General features: G+C 46.9%; 1 protein-coding gene across 1 annotated transcript in view; it reads right to left on the bottom strand.

Annotated features, from left to right (window-relative positions):
• Positions 1-1,214: 1,214 nt before the first annotated feature.
• Positions 1,215-23,278, bottom strand: part of ATP1A1 (ATPase Na+/K+ transporting subunit alpha 1) — a 31,263-nt gene continuing 9,199 nt past the window's right edge. Inside the window, exons 2-23 of the mRNA XM_028711366.2 lie at positions 19,872-19,979; positions 17,046-17,105; positions 15,352-15,555; positions 14,610-14,723; positions 14,327-14,461; positions 14,092-14,209; positions 12,282-12,550; positions 10,987-11,185; positions 10,319-10,428; positions 9,114-9,248; positions 8,188-8,380; positions 7,622-7,797; positions 7,190-7,326; positions 6,097-6,247; positions 5,768-5,936; positions 5,228-5,382; positions 4,458-4,581; positions 3,240-3,385; positions 2,993-3,123; positions 2,234-2,335; positions 1,919-2,010; positions 1,215-1,519 (exon numbers count right to left, since the gene is read on the bottom strand). Of these exons, the coding sequence (XP_028567199.1) occupies positions 1,491-1,519; positions 1,919-2,010; positions 2,234-2,335; positions 2,993-3,123; positions 3,240-3,385; positions 4,458-4,581; positions 5,228-5,382; positions 5,768-5,936; positions 6,097-6,247; positions 7,190-7,326; positions 7,622-7,797; positions 8,188-8,380; positions 9,114-9,248; positions 10,319-10,428; positions 10,987-11,185; positions 12,282-12,550; positions 14,092-14,209; positions 14,327-14,461; positions 14,610-14,723; positions 15,352-15,555; positions 17,046-17,105; positions 19,872-19,979 (3,057 nt within the window). The 3' untranslated portion in view covers positions 1,215-1,490. The remainder of the gene's footprint in view (positions 1,520-1,918; positions 2,011-2,233; positions 2,336-2,992; positions 3,124-3,239; positions 3,386-4,457; positions 4,582-5,227; positions 5,383-5,767; positions 5,937-6,096; positions 6,248-7,189; positions 7,327-7,621; positions 7,798-8,187; positions 8,381-9,113; positions 9,249-10,318; positions 10,429-10,986; positions 11,186-12,281; positions 12,551-14,091; positions 14,210-14,326; positions 14,462-14,609; positions 14,724-15,351; positions 15,556-17,045; positions 17,106-19,871; positions 19,980-23,278) is intronic.

Raw genomic sequence — 23,278 nt, 5'->3', positions numbered from 1 at the left:
CTGCTTCCCTTGGCTCTGGCCCTCTCACAATCAGCGTGCTTTGCGGTTCTCAGGATGAAGAGAGATTGCCTACCCATGCCATACATGGAAACAAAACCTCTGAATGCTCTACAGGGGAGGAGGAAGGGGTTTCATGAAAGTGTGGGAAGTTCCCCCTTCCCCCTTCCGAATCCTCCATACAGTGCAACCTCGTGGCACTCATTCTTCTCTCTGCCACACCAACCTCCCCCCCATTAATCAATTGGGAATTACAACACAACTCTGTTTTCCCCCTTCTCAACGTCCTGTGAACTCACAGATCTGCTGGGCCATTTTGGAGTATTCTTTTCTTTTACAAACTAATCTACTTCTGCCCAGTTTCCCAGCTGTGCAGGAACCACTGTCTTATTTTGTGTGTGCGCCCTGGTTTCATTCCAAACCAGAGCCCAAGTTTGGCATTTGCAAGTGTATCCTTAGCATCTAACAGGAGCGAGTCGCTAGTCCCTATCTGAGCATGTGAGTAAGGGAAATCTCATGGGCGTGGGCCAATCGGCACTCTTCCTATCCGTCTACATTCTTCCCAATCCCTGCTTTTTCTCCTGGCTCATTTCGATGTGCCCTGCCAATGAGGAAAAGGGGACACAGAAGGCAGAAGAGCCAACCTCACCAGGATTTTCAAGAGAACAGGGCGGCGGCAGCTCCAGGAACACCTCCAGGCCCCCCCCCCCCAAAAAAAAGGTGAAACAGGTGACAGACTTTACCTAGACAGACACAAATTTGATTAGTGTCAAACCTCGGCTCCAAAACGCCTCCATTTTGGAACATTTCAGCTCCCAAACGCTGAAAACCGGGAAGTCAATGTTTCGGTTTTTGAACCTTTTTTGGAAGCTGAACATCTGACACGGCTTCCGCTTGTGTGCAGGAAGCTTCTGCAACCACTTGGAAGCCAGCGTCTCGGCTGTCAAATATTTTGGAAGCCAAATGGGCTTCTGGAACGGATTACCTTCGACAACCAAGGTTCGACTGAATATGGTCAGGATCACTTGTTTCTAAAACGCACGTATCCTGTTATGCAGATGACGACACCAAAACAGGCAACGTGTGTCAGAGTTTTGGGCCACCCCTTTCAGGGGTTTTGCCCGAAGCCTCGGCTTCTTAACAAATGTGTCCCATGCTGGCTGCCGCAGCACCCGTTCTGCGCATGTGCACAATTACCAGGAGCAAAGACACGAACATCCTCTTATGATCCATCTTTATTTGTAAAAGTCCAGATATAAAATCTCATTGTTTCTTACAAAAACAAAAAGGCACATTTAAAAGCTACTCCCGCCTTCCACTCTCACCCCTGGACTCTGGTGGGCACCCCCATCCCTCCCCCCCATCCCATGCTTCTTCTAGCCCTCGGCCCATCGCTTCCACCCCCCCCCCTACAAGGGCTCCATCTTCCTGCGTTCCAGAAGCTCACACAGCGGAGAAGTGTCAGAGAGCGACCAAATCTGGCCAGTAGTATTCTAGTAGTAGGTTTCCTTTTCCACCCAGCCTGCAGAGAAAGAAGGAAAAAAGATCAAGCTGGCTTTCTTCTTTCTCAAGTTTGCTGCAAGTCCTCAACATCAGGTGCAAAAAGTTAACCTGTTCTTCTATCTAACGCCTCTGGCTGATGTTAATCGTTGTGAACTATTATGCCTACAATCCAAGCCCCAGAACCTTGAGGGCTTTTTCTTCATCTTGGCAGAGCTATGAAATGAGGTAGTGGAATCCACATTTGACCCACCCAACGAACCCCTCCAAAATTGTAAAAATGCTTGCAGCATCCATGCGTGGACTGTACTGCTTACTGGCTAATACTAAATTACTTTGAGTGCCTCATGTAACAGCCAGACCACCACCATAATGTATGCACACCCCGCAATAATAAGGTTGCAAGACACCGGACTCCTACCTCCAGGGCTGCGTCTGATGATGAGCTTTCTCACTTCGTCATACACAAAGATGAGGAGAGAGTAGGGGAAGGCACAGAACCACCATGTTGGTCTGCAAGAGAAGAATTCCAGTTTTAATACATACTTGTATGAGGTTTAGATGAAGTCTTCAAAAACAAGTGCTAACGTACAATTTAGGATAATCCCAGGTCTTTAAAAACAAAAATGACTCAGTCGAGGAATTAAGAGTGGTAGAAATCACAGCAAGACCAACCACAGCAAGAGAGGGAAAGCTCAGATAATGATCAGCTTCAGGCAGCTGGTTTACTACTTACTTGAGAGGATACATCCTCAAAGCAACATCCATTCCGGGGCAGTAAGAGAGAAAAGCTGCCAGGGCAGTTTCTTCAAAGAGACCAAATATCAAGATCTTGTTCCTGTGGAGGTTTTAAGGAAAGTTAGCCCTCGAAGAGGTAACCTTTCTTCACAACCCTGGATTCTGAGTGGAAATGAGCACAACCTACAGGGCTCAAGTTTTTATATTTACACTTTACGCTTACTTTTTTCACCCTTTCCTCTAAGGCAGTGTTTCCCAAATTTGGGTCTCTAGGTTTTTTTTCTTTTGGACTACAATTCCCATCATCCCTCACCACTGGTCCTGCTAGCTAGGGACGATGGGAGTTGTAGTCCAAAACCAGCTGGAGATCCAAGTTTGGGAAACACTGCTCTAAGGTAAGCCTGCGGGGTTTGTTGTGATTGGAAAAAAGAGAAGGGCAGAACCAGGTGTGCTACCTGATAAGGCTGAAAGTCAGTGACTCTGGCCCAGTGCCCCCCAGGGAGACATGGCTGCAGAGGGATTTGAACCCTGGTCTCTCAGGTCCTAGACCAACACCCCAACCACTACAACACTGGCTCGTTTGGCAACCTGGTTTCCATTCCACATGAAATCTGGCACACACTGCGTTCAGCATCGGCAGCGCAGAACTATTCCCATTTCAATCTCAATCTACTTTTGTCTCTCCCGAAAGGCTCAAAAGCCAACACACAAAGACTAGCCGCTGGGAAAGGGGGGTTGTTGGCAACCCACAACTCACTTCATTCCTTGCTGGAAAACAGAATTCCTTCTGGTCTTGCAGATAACCAAGTCTGCCCACTGCACCACCACGATGCTCACGAAGAAAGCTGTGTGGCAAGTGAATTCCACAATTTTCCTTTGCTCGTAAGTCTGAGGGATTAAAGCAGAAGAGAGACTGTTTTCGAACTTCCTCCTTCCTCCTTGTGGCCAACCATAATGCAGCTAACGTAACTCTTTAACAGTCCTCTTAAGCTCTGAAAACTCACCCACTGCTGTCCGTAACTATCCTCCACATCATTAATCCACCGATCATCCCACGACACTCTAATCCCCAGCAAGGTGGACGGCAAGAAGCCGTTCTCTGCAAGGATCACGAAGTAGGTGAAGAAGCCTCCCAAGGCCTGGATCATTCCTATGCAAGGGGAGCGGGAAGAAGGGGAATTAGTTCACCATGGGCAACTGCTAGAAAACAACACTTTGAATTGAGAAACACCTGGGACACAGGTGTGGAGGCCTCCTTTCAGCCAATCTTCAAGGTAAGAGGCTGAAGCCTGTGCTACAAAGGCTCCAGTTGCCTTTGCACTGAGCTACTGTTCTGATGATCTCCTTGTAGGCAGAGCACACGAAGGGCACGTCAGCTGTCCCCATTCTCAACTGAGACTTCGCTGTGCCCCACCAGGTCTGCAGCACAAGAATGCACACCTTCTAAATTTCTGGCCATGCCTGCTTTCTTCATCAGCCTCTGCACTTGAGGACCAGCTGTAGAGGAGCCAGCTGCTTCTAAATTAACACTTTTGAACTGTGTAAGTTAAGACTACCAGGAAGTTTGAAGCTCTATGTGATTCCACCCTCCCTCCTCCCACTCCACACATTATACAGTCATACCTCGGAAGCCGAACGCCTTGGGAGTCGAATGCTTTGGCTCTCAAATGCTGCAAACCCGGGAGTGTGTGTGTTCCGGTTTGCAAACATTCTCTGGAAGCTGAACATCCTGCAACCAATCGGAAGCCGTGCCTTGGTTGTTGAATGTTTTCGGGAGTCGAACAGGCTTCCAGAATGGATTCTCTTCGACAACCAAGGTAGGACTGTATATTTTAAGCTCCTAACTGGCTAAAGTAAGATTACACAAAGCAGCCACCTCCCAGTAGCAGGTTGTGTGTGAGGGTCCCTCCCCACTGAAACCACCTCTTTCCAGTCTTGACTGTGCCCTCCTCTGCCCCCTTTCCTCCCTTGCTCAGGATACAGCGATTGTCCACACACTGCCAGAAATGGCCCAGGGGGGAAGGTTCAGCTGCAGGTCCACACCCCAAGCCCTCCATTGCACTGTGCCAAAAGCTGGATCTCCCACATGTAGGAAGATTTCATGCGCCTCAACTGTATGGACCCCTCAAAAAACTTCCAACAATACGGAAGGGCCAAAATTCCACCGTGTGCAAGCTGCAATCAAGTCCACCTCTGGGCCAGCCAACTGCAAGCTTCCTTACCGATCTGACCGTAAGCCATGCTGATCAACCTTTCATTCACCAGCTTGTCTGTCTTGGGGTTTCTGGGCTGCCTCTTCATGATGTCGCTTTCTGCCTGCTCATAGGCCAGAGAGATGGCAGGAACCTTTGGAGGGAGAGAGCATTAGATATAACTTCACAAGTGTCCTTTCCTGCATGAACCTGTATTGCCCGTGCCAAAATAATGATAAAAATACAAGGGGTTTGAGGAGAGGGGGAAAAAATCAGTCTTCCTAAGCAAGCATTTTCGAAGACCTGTGCAATATGAAGAAAAGCCTCAGGAAGGATGTAGGCTATTGGGTGCATGCGCTACCAAAGTTTGAACAAATAATGAACTACTCCGCCTACCAAGTCAGTCTCAAGGCAGTGAACAATACACTTTAGAAATAGAATGTCCACATGAGACTCAGTCCCCTGCTCTGCACTGATAACCAGATCTCCACAGGCTGCAGCACCAAGACAGCCTCATCTGGGATAGGCAGGGGATGAGGCTGTTGATGTCAGGGTCATGGGTTTGAATCCCACGTTGGGTGAAAAAAAATTCTGCATTGCAGAGGGTTGGACTAGATGATCCATCGTGGTTCCTTCCAACTCTACAGTTCTGTGGTTAGTTGATGGTAATGATCGACTAGAGAAATAGGGAGGAGTATGCGCCTTCAAGTAACTTGCCTTCTTCAAGTTGTTTAGGGCTTTACAGGTCAGAACAAAAGCCTTATTTATGGCAGAAATAAATAAAAAGATGACTTACTAACCATATCAGTCCCCAAGTCAATACACAGGATGGTGACTGTCCCCAGAGGCAGGGGAATGTTTGCAATGATGAAGATGAGGAAAGGCGTGATTTCAGGGATGTTACTGGTCAAGGTGTAGGCAATGGACTTCTTCAGGTTATCAAAAATCAGGCGGCCTGAGAGAAAGGAAAGGGGAAGAAAAGGACCGTCTTCACAAGGCACCCAGGACTAATGTCCACACAAGCCACATAGACAAGAGGTTGCATTTCACACTGATGTAGATAGGAAAGAAATCACCTCAGCAGACTAAACTTATCTGAAAGCAAAAAATAATCTAGTGCTGAGGAGCAGGAGGGGGTTCCACTTTGCTGGCCAGCATTCAAGTCCAAGGAAGCTTTCAGCACATGCACACACACACACACACACACACACACACACACACACAAGTGCGGAGCCCCAGGTACTGAAAGTTATTGGGACACCTGGAATTTGACATGCGATGGGAGGAAGGAAAGGGAAGTGTTCAGAACACCAAACCAGCCCCAGGAATGAGGAACTCACCTTCCTCGACCCCAGTAACAATGGAGGCAAAGTTGTCGTCCAGCAGAATCATGTCAGCTGCCTGTTTGGAGACATCAGACCCGGCGATACCCATAGCAACGCCAATGTCTGCCTTCTTCAAAGCAGGGGAGTCATTCACACCATCTCCTGTGACAGCTACAATGGCACCCTGGAAGGAGAAGGGGGGAAGAAAAAGGACCTTCAGTTCCCAGATCCAACCTGCACACACATTAGAGTAAGCTGGAATAGCCCCTTTTCTCCCCCCAATAGGCTTCACCCCCCCCCCCAGTTTAGCACCATCAGCGGGAATGAGGGTCCCCTTGGCTTACCTGGCGCTGGCAGCCTTCCACAATGATCAGCTTCTGTTGAGGAGAAGTTCTGGCAAAGACTATTTCTGTGTGGTGTCTCAGGATATCATCTAGCTGCTCACTGGTCATGTCCTTCAAATCGGAGCCATGAATGACACAGGCTTTGGCATCTCTGGGATTTAAAAGAAGAGAGTTTTGAGAACTCCTAAATGTTACACCAAATCCTGCCCCTTCCCCCTCCAATGTGGGCAGACTCTCAACCAGACTGGGCTGCTGATCATGTTCATGGTTTTGGTGAAGAGTCCACTTGGAAGACCAAAGGGGCAAAATACAATATTCTAGTATAAATCTACATGGCGCCTTAACACTCTGGGCGCCTTCGACCTCAAGGGCTGCCCAATCCCTTGTATATGCCTGCCTGAACGTTGAGTCAATGCTGGTAGTCCCCCATGGATGAGTCATGGCTCATATCCACCAGGAACTGATGGGCGGGGTATAAATAATAAATTATTATTATTAAGTATTATGGTATTATGGGCTCAACTTTTGGCTGACTTCAGCAGGGCTCCTCCCTGTTGATCTTCCAGTGCCTTCAGAAGACTTATTATTGCAAACACACCTTGGAAGTCCGTTCGCCTTCCAAGGCATGGCTTCCAATTGGCTGCAGGAAGCCACAGTAGCCCAGCAGCATGTTCAACTTCCAAAAGAATGTTCGAAAACCGGAACAATCACTTCTGGTTTTCGATCGTTTGGGAGCCGAGGTACAACTGTATTATTCCAGAAGGCATTTTAACCAAAGCCTGATTTTGCAATTTTCACTGAATTTTATGTTTTCTGTATTGTATTTCTTACACACCACTTGCAAGATGAATGTATCTGAGTGGTGTGTGTGTGTGTGTGTATAATTTTATTTAAAAAGATGAAGTCAGCTCAACTGAGAGATGAAGCTGCAACACAGCTTACCCAACATGCTGTTTTCCAGTTTTCTTCACATATCTCTTAACACAGATACTTGCTGTTAAAATTCTGGAATTTACAAGGCGACTGGCAGGACCCCCCACCCTCCCCGAGACAAGCTCTAGGGTCCGTTTCCAGCCAGACGGCTTCTCAGTACCTGGGGTTGACCTGGCTGACTGGGATGTTGAGGCGAAGAGCAATATCTTCCACAGTCTCGTTGCCTTCAGAGATTATGCCAACACCCTTGGCAATGGCTTTAGCTGTGATTGGATGGTCGCCTGTCACCATAATGACCTGGAAGGCAAAACGGGGCGACATCAGTCTGTGGCAGCTGGAAACGAGATGGAGGAAACCCATCTCTTCAAAGTGCCACTGTCCCTGAGCAGAGAGGCGAGTGTTGCAGCGGTTTATTCAAGAGGCAGGACCACCACCAGCAACAACCATGTTTTCACACTTGCTTCTGAGATGGAAAAGCAGTTGACAGCTGTCCCTGGACTGAACCTTCCTTGGCACACAAATAAAGCCCCTTTTCTGTGTTCCTGGGTGTTGTGGAGTTACTATTTTAGAGTGATGGGGAGAAGTGGCTTACCTTTATTCCAGCACTTCTGCATTTGCCCACGGCGTCAGGCACAGCAGCGCGAGGAGGGTCAATCATAGAAATCAACCCAACAAAGCAGAGATTCTCCACCGGGAAGTTGACTTCATCCGTGTCGAACTGGAAGCCTTCTGGGAACTGCTCGTCGGGAAGAGCCAGGTGGCAAAAGCCTGCCGACAAATCCAATTGAAATGATTTCAGGTGCTCTCTTATGAGGGGAGCAGGTGCTGAGGCTGGCTATTTTGATTGCTAAGATGCCCAACAACATTTGAGAAACCCTTGTGGAATCTGGCGTTTGGGCTCTTGGGGAAGCGAGTGGAAAGTATTATTCAGAGAGAACCGGATTCTCTCCTTCTGTGTGAGGCTGCAGCAAGCATTGAAAGCTTGCAACAAACAAACCCTGGCCAACGTTTCACGTTATAATCTATACCAAGCTACAGAGCCCAGCATGCATTGCTCGGTTTCACTCAAACGATTTGCAAGAGTGATTTCTTGGCTGTACTAAAGCAAGTACATTATTCTAAGACAGACCTGGAAAAGAGTCCAGCAGAACACCTTACCTAGCACTCTCTCCCCCAGGCCTCCCAGCTCAAGGTAGGCATTCTGAAAGGCATCTTTAGCTTCTTCGTCCAAGGGCTGCTCTTTGCCGTGGATCAGGATGGTGCTGCAACGGTCCAGGATTCGCTCTGGGGCTCCTTTCATCACAAGCAGGTACCGCGATTCCGATGTGTTTGCATTGTTGTGGATCGACAGCTGCATTAAAAAAGCGTTAGAAAATTGATTACAGGGGTGGTGTTCCATCTATGAGGGTGGTTCGGAATGCACTACAAAGTTCTACACAGCCTCAAACATCTACAAAGCTCTTTCAGACAAAGCCGCAACCTGACTGGCATGGAACGAAACCACACCGGAGTTAAATCCAGAACCAACCTAGCTGTCAGGGCAGGTGTCGGGAGCAGTAACTCACAAGGTATGCATGAAGTTAACTCTTCATTCAAAGAAACAAAACATCTCAGCCTCCCCCCACATTCTTCCCAAGCAATCTGAGACTGATGCCTTGTCTGTCTCCGCTCTGCGCTCTTCATACCTCTGTGGGTTCTGGGAGACCAGGGAGGTGGGGAGGTGGACACAGCAGGAGGGGGAGACCCCCCTGGCTTTTTCAGCCTGCCTCCTCTCTCCCTCTTGGCCCTGGTCCTCTCCCACTTCTGCCTCTGATTCTGGGCTGCTCTCTGCCTCTTCCTGCTCACTACACTCTGTTGCCTCTTCAGTTTCCAACATCTCCTTCCCAGTCTTCTCCCTCTGACCACTCGTCATCCCCCCACCAATACCCTGGGGCAGTGACGCCTTCTTCCCTTGGGGGTTCCCCGGCTGGTGCCTCCCCCCCCCACTCCTCGGCATCTGGCCAGTTCGTGACATTAGCCCAAAGTGAAAACAGCTACAGTTTACGTGAAATGTGGTGGGCGTTTTGTGAATACCTCGTTCTTACCTGGTATTTGTTGGTCGAGTTGAACGGTATCTCCACCACCTTGGGGTTTTTCTCTCGCAGCTCCTTGACTGACCCACAGCACAGTTCAATGCATTTGAGCAGCGCCGATTCAGAGGCATCCCCTGCCACTGACCTCTGAGAAACAAGACAGGGGTTCACAGTGAGTAGACGATGAAGCCCTGGAAGATGAACCTCCCTCCTTTCCGATTTCCCCATTCTTTAAAGTAACCCAGTGGCCAAAAAGGAGGAAGTTGCTTTACACACAGTCAGCACTTTGGTCCATCTGGCTCAGTGTTATCTACATGGAAAGTGGGGAGCGTTGAGAAGTCAGACAGATCAGGAGATGCTGCTGGGGACTGAATTTGGGAGTATGCGAAGCACAGGCTACACCCCTGAGACACAGGCCTCTCACCAGCTTTCTCTTCAATAGGGAAACAACCTTTTTTAGTGGATGATGACACAACAGAAGATACTGAGCACAGCTGCTGCCCGTCAGGGAAATAAACTGGATATACTCAGAAATAAGTTAAATTTGCTCTGCTGGTAAAAAGAACACCTATCCAGCGATGGCCAAACTTGGCTCTCCAGCTGTTTTGGGACTACGATTCCCATCATCCCTGACCACTGCTCCTGTTAGTTAGGGATGATGGGAGTTGTAGTCCCAAAATAGCTGGAGGGCCAAGTTTGGCCCTGACCTATACCTAAAACCAGGCCTGCATAAGGAAGGTTAACACAGACCAGCAGATTGCTAATGATGATGATGATAATAATGATAATGATAATAATTTCCTGGCCTTGCTGCTTGCCCAGAATTGCAAAAGAAAGAAAAAGGAGAGGATGTTGTCAGATGTCTCACAGACTGGTCAGTATGGCAAGCACAGGTTGAAAGGATTATTTAAATCACACTTCTGCACTATTACGTTTTTTCTCTTCCTAAGTTAGCGCAGGCCTCCTTCAGTTTACTTTCTTTTCCTTACAGCAATCCAGTGATTCTGGGCCATAGAAGAATCCACAGAAATGTCCACTGACAACTTGAGAATAAAGAAAGGTTGCCATTCTGGCCCTGAAGGTGGCGCAGAGCTGGCTCTGGTGCTGGCAGAAGCCTGTTGCCCCCCAGACTGCATCCCCTTTCGTGATGCTTTCGCACGGAGGGTCAAGCGGAAGCAGTGAGCGGCCCCTGGGGTTAAGCTGGGGGATGAACTCACCTTCAGAATGGGAACGTTATCTTGTCCGGCCTGAAACACAGCCCGGTTGCAGAGTCCAGCCACCTTGGATAAAGCCGTCCAGGTGGCAGACGTCTTGTCGAAAGAGGCACCTGTGGAGGTGGGAAGCAGCAGGGATGTTGCCAGACACAAAACCAGATTGATTGGCTTTGTCCCATTAACCCCCAGCCCCATTTGTCACCAAGTATGACTTTGTGCATACACCAACTGTGCAAATCTCCTGTGCATGCTGGCAATTATGGATAGTACTAAAGTGGCCGCTCAGGCCCAGCCTGGGAGATGCCACTAACTGAAGCACTAGTCTCAGGACTTCTGGGTATATTATATAGAGTGTGCTGAATAACGGCTGGTTTTTATTAATTTTTTCAAAGGCAGCATGGGCTTTCTAAACACAGTAAATTAATCTAGAATCCAGCTTTCTTGTGATTACACAGCCATGAATGCTCCTTCAGTCAGGCTTTGAATGTGTTTATCCTTGGCTACACTGAGAACACAGAAACAATTTCATGCAATGCTAAGAGCTTCTGTTGTAGAGCCTTAGTAACACTTTTTTTGGGGGGGGGGCATGCTGATTTACGTGTTTTGACTACCAGCAAGAGGCAGCCGTACCACAGAGCTTATTTATTTGATGGAGAGAGCAGCCAGCTTACCACTTTGGTTTTCTGTGGTGTCGGCCTCATGGATTTGGTTATCAAACCACATGTGAGCAACCGTCATGCGGTTCTGAGTCAAGGTGCCAGTTTTGTCAGAGCAGATGGTCGAGGTGGAGCCCAGAGTTTCCACAGCTTCCAGGTTCTTCACCAGACAATTCTTACGGGCCATGCGCTTGGCAGTTAATGTCAGACAAACCTAGAGAATGACAAAGAGAAAGGCTTGCATTCAACTACCAAGGAACAGGGGCAATTTGGCTCTGGAAGGCAGGTGGCCGCCCATTTCTGCAGCAGTTCCCACACGCAGTAGTAATAATAATAATAATAATAATAATAATAATAATAATAATAAATTTATACCCTGCCCATCTGGCTGGGTTTCCCCAGCCACTCTGGGTGGCTTCGAACAGAATATTAAAGTACAATAATCTATTAAACATTAAAAGCTTCCCTAAAGAGGGCTGCCTTCGTATGTCTTCTGAAAGTCTGGTAGTTGTTTATTTCCTAGACATCTGATGGGAGGGTGTTCCACAGGGCGGGCGCCACTACCGAGAAAGCCCTCTGCCTGGTTCCTTGTAACCTCCCATCTCTCAGTGAGGGAACCCCCAGAAGGCCCTCGGAGCTGGACCTCAGTGTCCCAGCTGAACAATGGGGGTGGAGACGCTCCTTCAGGTCTACTGGACTGAGGCCATTTAGGGTTTTAAAGATCAGCACCAACACTTTGAATTGTGCTTGGAAACGTACTGGGAGCCAGTGTAGGTCTTTCAAGACCGGTGTTATATGGTCTCGGCGGCCACTCCCAGTCACCAGTCTAGCTGCCGCATTCTGGATTAGTTGTATTTTCTGGGTCACCATCAAAGGTAGCCCCACGTAGAGCGCATTGCAGTAGTCCAAGCGGGAGATAACTAGAGCATGCATCAGTGGCATGACAGTCTGCGGGCAGGTAGGGTCTCTGTCTGCCTGCGTTCCAGATGGAGCTGGTAGACAGCTGCCCTGGACACAGATTTGACCTGCGCCTCCATGGACAGCTGTGAGTCCAAAATGACTCCCATGCTGCGCACCTGGTCCTTCAGGGGCACAGTTACCCCATTCTGGACCAGGGAATCCTCCACACCTGCCCGCCTCCTGTCCCCCAGAAACAGTACTTCTGTCTTGTCAGGATTCAATCTCAATCTAGCCGCCATCCATCCTCCAACCGCCCTCAGGCACTCACACAGAACCTTCACTGCCTTCACTGGTTCTGATTTGAAAGAGAGGCAGAGCTGGGCATCATACAGATATCAGCACTGACTTACTGTGACGGTAGCGAGCAGACCCTCGGGGACGTTGGCCACGATGATGCCAATGAGAAAGATAACCGCCTCCAGCCAAGTGTACTCAAGGATCAGTGAGAGGATGAAGAAGGAAACGCCAAGGAAGACGGCCACGCCAGTGATGAGGCGGATGAAGTGCTCAATCTCAATAGAAATGGGCGTCTGCCCCCCTTCCAGTCCGGAAGCCAACGAAGCAATGCGGCCCATGACCGTACGATCGCCAGTGTTGATGACGACACCACGGGCCGTGCCTGGAAAACAGTGGCAAAGTTTTAGCAGCCAAGTCTGCGGGCGTGGGGAAAACAACATGTATTTGCTCACTCTGTGTAAACACAGTTCTGCATGTTAAGGTGGCATTGTAAGTTTGATGTAAGCAAACTAGATACTCCCACTCTCATCAAGAATGGTGGCATATGGGTTTTCACAAGAGGAACTTTATCAAGTAAACATTCTTAGAAAAGACACTGTTTGAGAAGCTTCACTGCGCACAGCTTCATAAAGCAGCTGGCAGCTACCACCCACAATTTAAAATATATATATTATTATTATTATTATTAGCCTGCCCATCTGGCTGGGTTTCCCCAGCTACTCTGGGCGGCTTACAGCACATAAACTATAATAAAACACCAGACATTAAAAATTTCCTGATACAGGGCTGCCTTCAGATGTCTTCTAAAAGTCTGGTAGTTGTTTATTTCCTTGACATCTGTTAGGAGGGCATTCCACAGAGCGGGCACCACTACCAAGAAGGCCCTCTGCCTGGTTCCCTGTAACTTCGCTTCTCGCAGTGAGGGAACCTCCAGAAGGCCCTTGACGCTGGACCTCAGTGTCCAGGCTGAATGATGGAGGTGGAGACGCTCCTTCAGGTCTACTGGGCTGAGGCGGCTTAGGGCTTTCAAGGTCAGCACCAACACTTTGAATTGTGCTTGGAAACGTACTGGGAGCCAATGGAGGTCTTTCAGGACCGGGGCTATATGGTCTTGGCGGCCGCTCCCAGTCACCAGTCTAGTTGCCGCATTCTGGATTAGTTGTACATTCTGGGTCACCTTCAAAGGTAGCCCCACATAGAATGCATTGCAGTAGTCCAAGTGGGAGATAACTAGAGCATGCATCAGTGGCGAGACAGTCCACGGGCAGGTAGGGTCTCAGCCTGCAAACCAGATAGAGCTGGTAGACAGCTGCCCTGGACACAGAGTTGACCTGCGCCTCCATGGACAGCTGTGAGTCCAAAATGACTTCCAGGCTGTGTGCATGGTCCTTCAGGGGCACAGCTACCCCATTCAGGACACGGGAGCCCCCCACACCTGCCCGCCCTCTGTCCCCCCCAAAACAGTACTTCTGTCTTGTCAGGATTCAACCTCATTCTATTAGCCGCCATCCATCCTCCAACCGCCTCCAGACACTCACCCATGTCACCTTCGCCCACCCCCTACTCTCCAAAGGGCAAGATGCTGCACCTTCTTGACAAGCGGATGACAAAACAAATGTGGCTACGAAAATATTGGGGGCAGCTTGGGCAGAAATGTGATCATTCTCCGATTCTGGCTAAGATATGGCTGGAGTTGGGCTTCCCTTTGTCTGAAAGTGACCGCTGTTCTGAGAGAACACAAACGCAAGCAACTGTGTTGAGGTTTTTGGCCGCACAAATTATCATCTGCCAGCATCATGGGCCAACAGAAAAGGCAGCTAATCAAGAGCTCCCCTTGTTCTGAAGGACCCATGACTTCTAGAATTCCTCACACTTCAATGCTCTGCTGGTTCATTTGATCATAAATTCCAAAGTGGGCATTACCTTCAACACAGTTGGTAGAGAAGAAAGCGATATTTCTAGTCTCCAGTGGATTCTCATTTGTGAAGTCTGGAGACCTGGTCTGGGGCTCCGATTCCCCCGTGAGGGATGAGTTGTCCACCTGCGTGAGGAAGCATGTTGTTGAGAAAACTCACGAGAAACGCACCCTTGTGGCAGGCCTGGTTACTCGGCAGGCTGCGTCTCGGTCCCTTAAGTCTCACTGCATGCACAGACATACCTTACAACCATGAGCTGAAATAATCCTCAGATCAGCCGGGACTCTGTCCCCTCCCTTCACCTCCACCAGGTCGCCAACAACCACCCCTTCAGCATTGATGCTCATCTTCTCCCCATTTCGGATCACTAGAGCTTGCTGCAAGAAGAAGAAGAAACAACACAACTTTCAACTTTACACCTGCCAACACCCATGCGCTGGATCAGCCCCTTCGCCTACCCGTGTCTCGAGACAGATGTATGAACAACAACAACCACCAAAAGCTGAACAAGCAGCGCTTACGTACCTGAGGCACCATGTTTTTGAAGGACTCCATGATCTTTGAACTCTTGGCTTCTTGGTAGTAAGAGAAGCAGCCAGTTATGATGACGACAGCAGAAAGAACAACCCCAAGGTACAACTGCAAAGAGATGCACACACTGCATGAGTTTTAGGCGAGAACCCGTGTCTTTTTTGAGTGACAAATCCTTCCATTCCCAAACAGTGGGCCTGGGGTCATAACATTAGTTGTATTCAGCATGGGAGGGCAAGTCAGTCACTTTGTCAGCAGTATGTCTCACCCTGTCCCATAACCAGGATAATAAGGTGATGGTGGAGGAATAAACAAAAGGGGAAAAGGGAAAACAAGAGGAAGAACAAAGCATTTTCCAAATCACAGGGGAAAAAGAGACCAGCAACATGATGCAGACTGCCACTGGTAGATCACTTTAGCAGAAGTGTTTGAAACAAAGTAGACCGAAACACCAGTTAAGGCGTTAGAAACAACACTGTTAGAAAACAATGGAACTATGAAAGGCAGGTATTGGATCAGACATAATGGGGAAACATGCTAATGAACACAAACCAAGAATTTAAAAGCTTACTACAAGCTCATTCACATGATGGGAATCAATACTTCCAGTTATGTCTGAATTGGGTCATGCGGTTTAGAATCAAGACAAGCCTGCCATGCAGCTTAATGCCACAGTGAAGCCTCCCCAATTCATATTCATTCTCTCTCTCTCCCACACACACATTTATTAACTCACATTGTCATTATTTGGTTCTTCCTCTGTCGCTGCTTGAATACCATATGCCAGAAAACAAAGAATAGCTCCAATCCACAGCAGAAGCGAGAAGCCCCCAAATAGCTGCCGACAGAATTTAACCCATTCTGGGGTGGTGGGAGGCGGAGTGAGCGAGTTGGGGCCATCGCGAGCCAGGATCTCTTGGACCCGTGCAGGAGTCAGACCCTAAACACAGAGGTGGTGGAAGAAGAGACATATTACAGCATCTCCCCTAAGGAACATCAAAGCATGCTTTCCATTCCAACTACTGGTGGTTTCTGAAAGGCAATCACCGCCGCCGCCAATAGGCGATCTCTCTCTTGCTGGCCTTTCCTAAAAAGCTAGCTAGCTTGTTCCCTTATTAGAGATGGATTTGCTCCACTCTGAGAGACTTCCAAGTAGAGCTGTCATCTAATCAATTAACACTTCCTAAATTTGCAAAGGACAAAACAACCGAAGGAGGCAGAGCATAGTTTGCCTTTAAATGGTTTGTGTATATTTTCATGAGCAGCTAACACGGACCAGCAAAAGCACTATGGCTTCCAACATCCCAGACCATTAGCCATGCTGTCTGGGGCTAGTGACAACACAACTATTGGAAGGCAGCGTTGGCAACCCTGGTATATGCAGGTGCCATCTTAAAACATTCTTGTGAGAGTGAAAGGGAAATGCCATTGCCAAGATGGCGCCAGTCACCAGCAGTTTTTTTTAATAATTACTGATCCTGGAAGGGTTGTATCCAGCTACATCATACTCAAGAGCAGACTCACTGCTATCAGTGGACTAAAATCAGTCATGACTAACTTGTTCATTGATTTCAATGGCCTACTACAAGTACAGGTGGCAACCACTTTTGGCATGTCCCACTGATGCGTGATTGCTGACGAGCGGGTTCTCTTAGACCAGGAAGAAGGAGGAATGTGTGTGTGTGTGTGTGTGTGTGTGTGTGTGTAACGAGATGGGGCACACGTCTACATGCTCCGCCGCTGTGCTTGGGGGCCAGGAAAGCAACCCCTGCGTGAAATGGTCGCTACCGGTATGACATAGCCCGATACATTCCAACACTAATACCGTATTTTTCCCGTGTATAAGACTAGGTTTTTCACACACACATACAAAAAGGTTTTAAATTGAGGCTCATCTTATACACAGGTAGTGCTGAGAGGTGTTTTCTTAATTTGGGGTCCCCCCAAAATAGTCTTATACATGGGGGCGTCTTATACACAGAAAAATGCGGTAACTTTTTAAAAATGAAAGGATGAGCCCCATTTAATTGCAGGTGGCTTTTTAAAAAGTGAAATTAAAGAGATTAAAGCCTACAGCCCTTTAATCAAGCTTGCATTGTTTTATCTCTTCCAAGCATGAAACAGCCCCAGCACAATTTTCCAGCATCGTTCAAGAAATCCCATGGCTCTTAAAAAAAAATTATAACAGAATGTAAATGGCAGAGGGGCAAACAACTGCTAAATCTCAGAAACCATTCAGGAAATGGGGAGGTAACAACTTTTGAGTGGGACAGTCCAGTGTGGAAAGACTAGGTGCATTCCAATTGTGGCTAAAACATTAAGCAAGAAGAAATTTCTTATTGACCAGGAGGGCTCTTTAGAAGGTTCTCTGTTATTGCAAACCAGAATATGGGGGGGACGGGGGACGCACTCCATAGTTGGCCACCTTACCCGGCTGAGGTCTGTACCATATTTCCGATGAAGTTCATCCAGGCTGAGTTTGTGATCATCCTGCAAAGCAAAGGAAAGATTAGCAAGGCATAGCTGGTGATTTTATTTCACCCCAGAAATTCAGAAATTCTATGCAATGCAATTAACTTATGCAAAACACATTACCCCCAAAATGGTGACGACTGTTTCTAGCTTAGTTTCATATTGATTGGGGTTTATATGTCTTAAGCCTTTGCTAAACAGTACAAGCAGACATTCCAAACTGAAAAAATGGGAGAGGAAGGCAGGGAGGTCATTGTGGGCTGTAGCTTCCAAACTGCTAGTCTAAACTGAGAAGCAAAATAATAATACTAGATATGACTAGATATTTCTCTCTCTCTTTGGTGGGGATCCTAATGAAAACAGCAGGTTAAAAAAAATCAGAACAGTGTTTCTCAAACTTGAGTCCCCATCCGTTGTTGGACTACAACTCCCATCATCCCTGACCACTGGTCCTATTAGGTAGGGATGATGGGAGTTGTAGTCCAACAACATCTGGGGAGCCAAGGGTGGGAAACACTGCTTTAGAAGGACAGAACAAGAAACAGCCCCTTTTATGTTCGCTTAGCTTGTTATTAGGAAGGCAGCTCTTTAAAACGCCTTTGTTAACAACCAATGTGTTTTACAGGCTGAAACCATGTATGGTTACTTAGACGTAAGTCCCACTGAGTTCAGATGAGATATACTTCCAAGAATGCATGCAAAGGACTGCATAGGACTATCCAGTTGTAGCCACTTGAGAATCCTAGTTTTCTGAAACGCTTCTAGAGTGAAAGGTTCCTGGAGAAGACAATCAAACACAATGAGGGACCCAAGCTGTGGTGATGAAGGTGACAAAAAGGCAATGCTTCACCACCACTGAATCTTCAGAAAGCTGTCCAACAAAGCTTTTCTGAGTAGCTTTGCTTGCTCCAGCTCAGGCCCACGGGGAGCAATCCAAGAGCCCCTGGGAGGCCTGCTGTGACGACTTAGACATTTCAAAGATAAAATCACTCCTATTGACCAGATCTCCAGTCCTACTTTCTAACAGCCATCTGGGGATGTCATTAAAGCATGGTGTCTAATTTGGAGGTGGGGATCTGTTTCAGCTGCTGTTGCTTAAGGATAAATTACGGGGGAGGAATCAGGCTTACTGCTTGTGTACTCAGCCCTTGTTTATGGCGGACTAAACCTAGGAGAAGAGGACTGACTCTGGATCCAGGAGGTAATTAACGTCTACATGAAAAAGGGAGCACCCCCAGCAGCCTTTAAGGAGGCGGAAGCAGCAGCACATCCCCTTAAAAACCTTCGTAGGCCTCGGACGACTGTCGTCCAGTCACTAATAGCCTCTTTTGGGGCTTGGTGCTTGAACAGATGTACCAAAGATGGGCAACTCATAGTACTGAACCTCATTTCAGTCTGGCTCCAGACTTGGTTATGGCACAGAAACCTCTCTGGTTCTCCTAAGAAGATATTTGTTGGGAGAAAGACGGCAATCTCACCCTGTTATGGGACCAAGGAATGTAAAGGAACACTTTCTCCTCTACCACCCCACCTGCTCCGTTAGATTGTCAGCTGAGACTTGAAGTATGTGACAATCAAGTACCTTGTCACTTGTGGCACCCAGTTATGGAATGCCCTCTCTAGGGTGACTCGTTTAGTATCCACAGTTTCCCCGCCCCACCCCAGGGGCCCGGAGAAAACTCCTTATTTTTTCAAACCTTAAAAAAGAAGAAATGCAAATGGTTCCATTTTCCTGATGGCTTTTGTTTTATTCGCCAGTTGCTTTATTATGTGTTTTGACTGTTTGGACGTTAATTGTTTACACCGTACTGGGACCAATTTTAGTGAAGGGCAATACAGAAACAGCTCAAATAAGTAAATTCACCATAATACTTACTGCAGTTGTTTATTTCAGTCAAATGATTCTCAAAGGCAACATGCTGTGAGACAGAGAACTCCAAACTCACTTCTCTCTCTCTCTCTCTCACTCACACACACACACACACACACACCGACACCCCCCCCCCAACCCTTATTACACTGGCTGATGTATGGGGTCAAAGTGCTTTCTCTTTAGCTCTGCAGCCCTAAAGCTCCAAATTTCCGGGTCATGCGGCCAGCACGACTAAACCGCTTCTGGCACAACAGGACACTGTGAGGGAAACCAGAGCGCATGGAAACGCTGTTTACCTTCCTGCCGCAGCGGCACCTCTTTATCTACTTGCACTTTGACGTGCTTTCGAACTGCTAGGTTGGCAGGAGCTGGGACAGGGCAACGGGATCTCACTCTGTCGTGGGGATTCGAACTGCCGACCTTTTGATCAGCAAGCCCAAGAGGCTCAGCGGTTTAGACCACAGCGCCACTTCCGTATATTAAAACATATATTATAATTTACAATATACAAGAGAGAGAGAAACTGTATTTTGATGCCAGCACAACTACCAGATTTTATTTTTTAAAAAAAGAGGGTTGTGGGAAGAACAGGGCAACTGTCAGAGGAATGTGAGGCTGAAATTTTAGGCAAGAGGACAACTTATAGAAGGTTATGGCACCACAGAAACTAGGCCAAACACTGCGCCTCATGCTACGTTTGTTACAAATTTGTTCCCCCCCCCCAAAATATGATAGCTAGCCAATAAAGCCCAGGAAGGTGAATGGAGCTTGAATCTTATAGCCAAGTTCAGAGCAGGAAACAGGGCACTTAACTGAACTTTAGGAACCCATCTTTGGAAAGTCTGAAAGGCCCACTCTTGCTTCATGAGCTGAGTCACCCCCACCTCTAGATGTCAAAAAAAGGTCCTTACCAGCGAAACTTCCTTCTTCAGTTCATCCATATCCTTTTCCTTCTTCCCCTTTTTCTTCTTGGCTCCATGCTCAGATGTAGCCGCAGGCTCATACTTGTCACGTCCAGTCTGTAAGAAAAGTCAGAAATCATTTGCCTTGCAATGAAACAGTCCATGCAGCTTAGTCGTGCCAAATTCTGACCCGCCCCAGCGCCTTGAGCAAAGCTCCTTCACAACTCTGCAGCCAGGCACACCTCAACTGGTGAAATAATGTGCAGCAATTAAATGTGGAACCTGACCAGGGCGGATCAAAACCAATGATTTTTAAAAATATATATTTTTTGAAAATCGGATTTTTTAAAATTTAAATTGTATTTTTAAAATAAAATGCTTTTGGAGGAAAAATCTTTCTAAAGATACTTTTCTATTTAAGTTACATTATAGTCCAAATGCTATTTATCAGGAAATAAGGACTTGTTTTCAGTTTTTTATGTGTGCTAAAACTCAGTTAACTGTTTAACCACATCAGTTAACAAACATGGATACATATGCTATAATGTTATTGTTTCAATTAACTAGATTGTTTAAATTGTTGTTAAGGAAATGATTATTTTTCTCCTTGCAATAAAGTACAGCAGAAAAGTTGTCCAAATATAAACAGTTAACTTATTAAACCTCACAATAATTTCATAATTATCTGTCAATGTATTTCTAATACTATAACCAAATCAGTAATTTTTGATATAACTGTAAAAACGACTCTGAAATTTTTTTATTTCGAAAATGAAACCTTTATCTGGTTGTAAATATTAAGATTATACCAGCAAGAATGAGTCTTTCTGTAAAAAAAAAGGAGAAGATTTAAATCACGTCTTACTGACTGACACCCTGAACCTGACAGATACAAAATGCTCTCTACGTTTCAGTTATAGGTCTCTCCATCAAAGAGAAATTCAGACCTGTCTCTAAGAATATTAGAAGCAATTATTTTGGGGACACTTGAATTCTCCCAAGCGCTAAAGCCTATTGAACATAGCTGGATTTACTTCTGAGTGAACCAAATTGCGCTGTAGGCAACACAAAAGCAACCATCACAGGGGCCAGGATTGTAACAATGATTTCCACCAGCTGTTTGTGGTGCACTTTGAGAGGTTTACAATTAGGTAGAATAAAAAGCCATTTACAAATTTTAAATCCAAGTGGCAAGGGCAACGAATAAAAGCCTAAGATTCCACATAAAAACCCAATTTAACTGAATTTTTAAAAGGGAGACAAGCACATCTCTCACAGCAGATATTATTTACCGTAACAAATATACTGAGAGAACTCCTGGTCAATGCATCACTCTCACAGGGACTCACTGCGAACTAACCCCCCCCCCCATTTAGAAACTACCAGAGACTGAGTAAAAAAGCACAATGGGTCAGGTCTTGGAGGTTCAAAGTGGATTTGCACTAAGCCTGCTGTGGTTTATGTCAGAACTGATAGGCCAGTTATGTCCATCCATCTGCTTGCAGGAGATGCCGCATCTTTGATATGGGAATGAATTCATCAAGTTAACTGTTGCAAGGATGGAAAACAAAAGCAGGCAACCTCCAAGACCATATGTTTCAGCTCAAGTGGCAGCTGTTCATCTGGAAGCTCAAACCATGATTTATGTTCTGAACTATGGTTAGTACAAAAGGTAAAGGGACCCCTGACCATTAGGTCCAGTTGTGGCCGACTCTGAGGTTGCGGCACTCATCTCGCTTTACTGGCCGAGGGAGCCGGTGTACAGCTTCCGGGTCATGTGGACAGCATAACTGAGCCGCTTCTGGCAAACCAGAGCAGCGCACGGATACGCCGTTTACCTTCCTGCCAGAGCAGTACCTATTTATCTACTTGCACTTTGACGTGCTTTCAAACTGCTAGGTTGGCAGGAGCAGGGACCAAACAATGGGAGCTCACCCCGTCATTGCGGGGATTCGAACCGCCGACCTTCTGATCGGCAAGTCCTAGGCTCTGTGGTTTAGACCACAGCCCCACCCGCATCCCTCTTGGTTAGTACAAACCAAAGTTTAAATATGGGGCCTGAGTTGAGCCAATGTGAGCATGATTCTTTTTCACATTGCAGCAAGCCCTCTGCAAGATATGTGCACTTGCACTGTCAGTCACACAAAACATTCTTTAGAAACACAACATTCTGCATCCCAACTAATTCTGTTAAGAGTGTTGTTTCTAAGAACATCCCATACGAGTCTTATCACCAGTTTAGCACAATCCATCCATTTCATGCTGCCACATCGTGGAACAGTTAGAAAGCTTTTTCCAACGATTTATGGACTGGATAAACAATCTGACCATGTTTGGAGATAACAATGAGCCAGGATTCCTGGCTTGCTTAGACCGTAACGGGAAGAAGCAGTGTGCAAGTGTGTACAGCCTGTTTGCTCCCACACTCCTCCCTCCTTCACACAAAGGGCAAACCGAAACAGGAATGGTTCCAGTGATCAAGCCAGGGTTTGTAAGCCGACAACAAACTCTGGATAAAGTCAGCACAAAACAACAACAACCCAACAGCCTTCTGCTTTTGTCCTGCAAGAGGGACACTGGCTAGGTTCAGAGACAACATGCCAAATGTCAACGCCAAAGGATGGAGGCTTCTTATCTTAGTTAAGTGGGAAGCTAATACCATTCTCCTCCACCCCAGTGAACTCTGCTTTTGTACTCAAAATATTCCTCACCAGTATAATGAAGCCTGCAAGGGGAACGTTTGCACAGAAACCCCTTTTTAATGCATGGGGGAAAGATGGTGATGCAAAGTGTCATTTCAACTACTTCACCTCTTGTCCGACAGCGGAGACCCTGCTCCCCAATCTTCCACCCACTTTGGGATACTAGGATGTGCAGGTGGAGAATCTCGTTGTACAAATAGAGAGATTCAATTAATGGTTCCAGTTCCAAGCAAGCAATTCAAAGGGGAGCCCTTAGAAGCTGGAAGTTTGAAACCGAGATTCAAGCTGCGCTCTTGTGAACACTTGCCTAGGAACTCCATGGGGCGTCCTGTACATGCATAGGCCTGCAATGTCAATTTGGCATACTACTGCAATTTTAATTGTTTTAAGCCACCCTGTATTAACCGTGCACATTTATAAGGTAGTAAATATAAATAAATACATCTGGATGCTGTACTTGCTGTCTTGTCTGACTGGATAAACTAGGCCAAGCTTTTCAATCAAGCTGACAGGACTAAACAATGATAACCTGTTGATGTTAACTTAGAGGAAGTTTTATGCTTTTGCCACAGCACCTTTGGAGTTCATACAATTGGCAATATAGCTAAAGGCAAGCAGAGGCCAGAAGGCTACTGACAGAATTACGAGCTCCACATGCTGATTCTCTCAAAGTACCTAAAATCCTATGTAATTAAAGAAGCAAAGAGTATTTTC

The sequence above is a fragment of the Podarcis muralis genome, chromosome 17 (genome assembly GCF_964188315.1).
Source record: "Podarcis muralis chromosome 17, rPodMur119.hap1.1, whole genome shotgun sequence".
Lineage (NCBI taxonomy): Eukaryota > Metazoa > Chordata > Lepidosauria > Squamata > Lacertidae > Podarcis > Podarcis muralis.
The sequence above is the reverse complement of the archived record's forward strand: the minus strand, read 5'-3'. Positions and strand labels throughout refer to the sequence as shown.